This window comes from Nicotiana tabacum, chromosome 3, assembly GCF_000715075.1.
Source record: "Nicotiana tabacum cultivar K326 chromosome 3, ASM71507v2, whole genome shotgun sequence".
In the NCBI taxonomy this organism is placed as follows: domain Eukaryota; kingdom Viridiplantae; phylum Streptophyta; class Magnoliopsida; order Solanales; family Solanaceae; genus Nicotiana; species Nicotiana tabacum.
The window spans coordinates 118779191-118784335 of record NC_134082.1 but is presented as its reverse complement, the minus strand read 5'-3'; the positions used below and the strand labels follow the sequence as shown (position 1 = coordinate 118784335).

Sequence of the window (5145 nt, the reverse complement as noted above, 5' to 3'; positions counted from 1 at the left end):
TCTGGCAAATCATCATATGCCGATTTGGGGTTCCAAAAGAGATCGTGTGTGATAATGGCAAGTAATTCATAGGTGCACAAATCATAGAATTTTTCCAAAGTTGGCAAATTAAAAGGATTACCTCGACACCTTATCATCCACTGGACAATGGACAAGCTGAATCAATAAATAAAGTTATTATCAACAATTTGAATAAAAGACTAGAAGAATCAAAAGGCAAGTGGCCAGAGGTGCTATATGGAGTCTTGTGGGCTTACCGAACAACAATAAAAACAAATACGGGAGAGACACCATTCTCACTTATGTACGGTGATGAAGCCTTAATTCCGGTTGAAATTGGGGAGCCAAGTACGGGATATACTCAAGCTACTGAAGAGTCAAATGAAGAAGAGATGCGGGTAAATCTGGATTTGCTTGAAGAAAGGAGAGAAACTGCCTTAATAAGATTGACGTCACAAAAACAAGTTATTGAGAGATATTACAATTGGAAAGCTCATCTCAGATACTTCAAGATTGGGGACTACGTACTCAAGAAAGTTTTCCAATCCACAAGAGCAGCCAATGCAGGAAAGTTGAGTCCAAATTGGGAAGGACCTTACAAGATTCATGGTATCGAAGAAAATGGTGAATATGAGCTTGAAACCATGGATGGCAAGATTCTACCCTCGAGTTGGAATGTTGTTCATTTGAAGAAGTACTATTTCTAAGGGAAGGAAATACCAACGGTCAGGTATCCTCACTTACGATTTTTATTTTTGAATTGTTAAAGTTATACTAACAATTTTCGATGATAGGCAGAAAGCTAGCCCACACCAAATGATAAAATTAGACCTAAAAGACACGTGGAAGAAACATAATTTCCAGTCTAGGGTTACAACTATTCTGATGGAAATGTAATGGGTTAAGCAGTCTTAATCTAAATTATGCCTCCGAGTCCCGTATGTTTTTCCTTTTCAGGAAAAGGACGGCATGGAAGGAATAATCAAGTGCTCGAGATTTCATACTTCAAAACTCAAACACTTGGGGGACTATATAATATACATATAATATATGTATAGGGAAGGAAAAGAAGACTAGAACAATTAAATTTCAAGTCAAGCGTAAAGTCTAATCAACAAATATCAAGTTTAGAGCAAAGTCACGAGCCAAAAGTACAAGCCTGATTCAAAAACCTATGAAGAATACACTCGTGGGTGTAAATCTTGAAGTTTTACGTATGTTTAGGTTAAATGCAGTATTTAGTCATGGGTCATAAAGAAACCCTTGGATTTTCTTTTTAACAAATCTGTTGTAAAGAAAACAGTTACAGAAGAGTTATAGATGATACTTAAATACATGTAAGGTATTATTTAGTTTGACAAGTTCGAATAAAATAAGATTTTTCTCAAAGTTATTCCAAGAAATATGTGTATTCCTATTTCTTCTTTCGTATGTTTACATCATTATGAAGTTGAGACGTCTTCTTCATTAAGTGTCGTATATAATCTTTTATAATTTGTGCTTGATTCAAAAAGCCACGAAATTAATAAAGCATTTTTAAATGCAAAAGTTAAAAGGGTAAAACAAAAACCCACATATTAAAATTGAAGTGGAAAACAAAGCCCTAAACTTAAAAGAAAAGGCAAGGGCAACCCAGTAAAGAGTAAAACAGAAACTCAAGTCAAAGGCATCATAAAAGTTGAGCACAAACTTTTTGATATCTTAAATAACGTAGTTAAAACTAAGTATGAACTTAGTCCTAACTTAATTGTCATTATAAAAAACCCCGAAAAGGACTGGAGGTATAATGTTACCAAAAAACATTACCCCTAAATGGGACCAGGGGTAAAACCACCAAGTGTTCACCAACCAAACAATAAACAAAACTAGTTAACTTCACAATCAAACTTTCACTATGGAGCAGGTTCTGAACCAATATTCAAGATGGCATCATCAGCAACTGAAGGTTCAACTTGATTAGAAGGGGCTTGAACAACCACTACATCAGGATTAGCTTCAACACTTTCTGGAGTATCAACCATGGGTGAAGAAAAACTTTGACTTTGCTGAGTCTTCTCGATTGATTCTTTAATCTTTGCTACCTCAACATCCAAGTTAAAACCTTCCTGGCTTACTTCCATAAGAGTGTCATGGAGCGTGTTCAAAATGGCCCAACTTACTTCAACAGTAGCTTTGTCTTCAAGAGCTTCACAATCTCTCCCAATGATCAATTTCATTCTTAAGCTCTTCCTTCTCGGCTAAAGCAACATCATAAGAAGCCTATAAAGGGGCAAGTGAACTCTCCAAGAACTTAACTTTATCGGCAGACACTCGGAGATCTTCTTGGGCCTGGGTGAGCGTTTGAACAAGCTCACCAACATAAACTTCTTTCTCATCTAACAAGGCTTTCAGACCTCTGATCTCTTCTGTAGCCTTAGAGAGTTGTTCAGCGAAAGACGACTCAAGAAGGTGCTCGTCCTTGCCTGCCTGGTTGGAAGAGGCTTTCTCAACTGCTAGCTCCGCTGCCATGACTTTTATCTACTGCTTCAAGGTACACTTGTTCTCCTCTAAAAATTCCATCTCAAGTTGGAGACTTTCATATTGCTCTTTCCAATTATCATCCTCAATTTGATAGTCATGCATCAACTGCTCCGTATGGAAAACTATTTTCATCATCTCCGTACCGATAAGATTGATCTACGTAAAGAGAAAAGGATGAAAATCCTAGTAAAAGAAAAATTACATAAGGTAAAAAGAAAAGTCTATACCTTTAATGATGATTGCACAATGTCGTTCATCCAAGTCAAAGAACGATGACTTTCCAGTTTTGACTTTTCCACCGGACCTATCAAGGGTTTTAGCCATACGTCAGCCTGGCCTGACTTCTTCAGAAGATTACCATCAGCAGGAACCTCAATGGTAATTTGCTTCATTGCCCTGCTACCATTTGAAGAACCAATTTCATTACGAGAAGTATTGGCAGCAGGAACGGTCGAAGAACTTATAATAACTTTGGCCGGAGCAGAAACAACAATGGTAGGAACGGGCACATGGGATTCCATTGGAACTGACACATGAAAAGAGGCAAGATGTCATGACCCCAGTTCGCCCTCCATGAACTGTCGTGACGACACCTAGTCTCTATGACTAGGTAAGCCTAACAAATGCGGAAAATAAATAATTACGGAAGAAATAATTAAAAAAACCAAAATTTCCGAATGAAACAGTATTTAAGATGCTGCTCGGCATATACAATACAACTCTCGAAACTAACAACATTTCCCCAAAACCCGGAATCTCATGAAACCACAAGACTTTGAATGTCTAACAAAAGTAAGTACAGAAGGGCTAATACTTAAAGAGAGAATAAAAAGGGACTCCTCGGTCTGCGGACGCGATAGATATACCTCGAAGTCTCTGGGAAAATCTCCTCGCCTCAAGGGTGATAGGACTGAGTCAAAGTACCTGGATCTGCACATGGAAAACATGCGCAGAAAGGGCATGAGTACACCCTAGCGGTACTCAGTAAGTGCCAAGCCTAACCTCGGTTGGGTAGTGACGAGGAAGGTCAGGGCCCTACTGAGGTTAAATAAAATATAAAGTTCAACAGTGTAGAACAGATCAGTATAAATAAGTACAACAGTAAAAGTAACACAAGATATAAAAGAGCAATAATAACTATTACAAAGGCAAGGTAAACACATAATGAAATAAGGCTAAGCACCAAAATAGCAATCGGGGATCTCCTAGGACACCATCCTGTAGTATCCTCAATATGTGTGCCGGGGATCTCTTGGTATCCCGAGGATCTCTTAGTGTCCTCAATATCTATGCTGGGGATCTCTCGGTATCCCAAGGATCTCTTAGTATCCTCAATACGTGCCGGGGATCTCTTGGTATCCCGCACTACAGTCCAAATATATATATGTGCAGGGGATCTCCCGGGGTACCTCCCCATACCGTCCCGTAGTCCCAAAGTAAACACGCAAAAACAACACGAAGAATACTCAATTAAATTCAATTTCACTCCAAGATAAAACAGGTATTTCTAACCTAGCATACTTCACATAATTCAAATAAGGCAGTTTGAGCAAATAAAACAATTAGACATGATTTCCTAAGCTAACAACAGGCTTAATTACAAGTAGAAGAAACATGAAGGGAAAACACAACTTAAGTTACTTAATGAAAATGAGATTTTCAACAAATAGCAAAAGTACGCACTCGCCACCTCACGTACATGGCATTTCAAATATCAACAATACCAAATCCTAAGGTGAAGTTCCCTCACACAAGGTTAGACAAGCCACTTACCTCGAACCGGCTCAAAATCAACCCGAAACCACGTTCTTGCCAAGAGTACTCGACTCCAAATGACCCAAATCTATTCAATTCAATTGCATAATGTAAATAACACTTCAAGTACTGATTCTACAATATAAACTCTAAGCTAATACGTGAAATTAGGTAATGACCAAAACTCCCATGGGGCCCACATCCCGAAATTGGGTAAAATTAATATTTTCATAATCTTCATACTCTCACGAGTACATTTATATCAAAATTACCCCAATTCGACTTCAAAATCTAAATCAAACTCCAAAAGTTAAGCCTAGGAACTTCTCCCAATTTTCTCCAAGTTTTCACCCCAAATTCAAATTCAAAGGATGAATTTAAGCATAGATTCATGGAAATTAATCAAAACTGAGTAAGAATTACTTACCCCAAACACCCAGGTGAAAATCCATCTCAAAATCGCTAATCTCGAGCTCCCAAATCAATTTTTCCAAGTTTTGAACTAAACCCTCGATTCTGCCTCTTTTCTAACCAGTGAAACTGCACCTGCGGTCCCGCTTCTGCGAAAACCCGGTCGCATCTGCGACATTTCATTAAAGGGGTCTTTCCGCACCTGCGACTATCTTACCGCAGATGCGGTGCCCTGACCGCATTTGCGGTCAACTCCCTTTTTACCTCAAACTGCTTCTATGGTTCTTCTACCGCTTCTGCGGTCTCGCACCTGCGGTCCCCAAGCCGCAGGTGCGGTTAAAATAACAGACTTGTAGCTTTAGCTGCAAACTCTCAACTCCAAACTTCCCGTTAACCATCAGAAATCATCCCGAGACCCCTGGGACCTCAACCAAAAGCACGAACAAGTCCTATACCACT

General features: G+C 38.9%; 1 protein-coding gene across 1 annotated transcript; it reads left to right on the top strand.

The window, feature by feature from the left end:
- The first annotated feature begins 302 nt into the window (after positions 1-302).
- Positions 303-707, top strand: LOC142177151 (uncharacterized). The gene has a single exon (XM_075245620.1). The coding sequence runs from the start codon at positions 303-305 to the stop codon at positions 705-707; it is 405 nt and encodes a 134-aa protein (XP_075101721.1).
- The last annotated feature ends 4438 nt before the right edge of the window (positions 708-5145 follow it).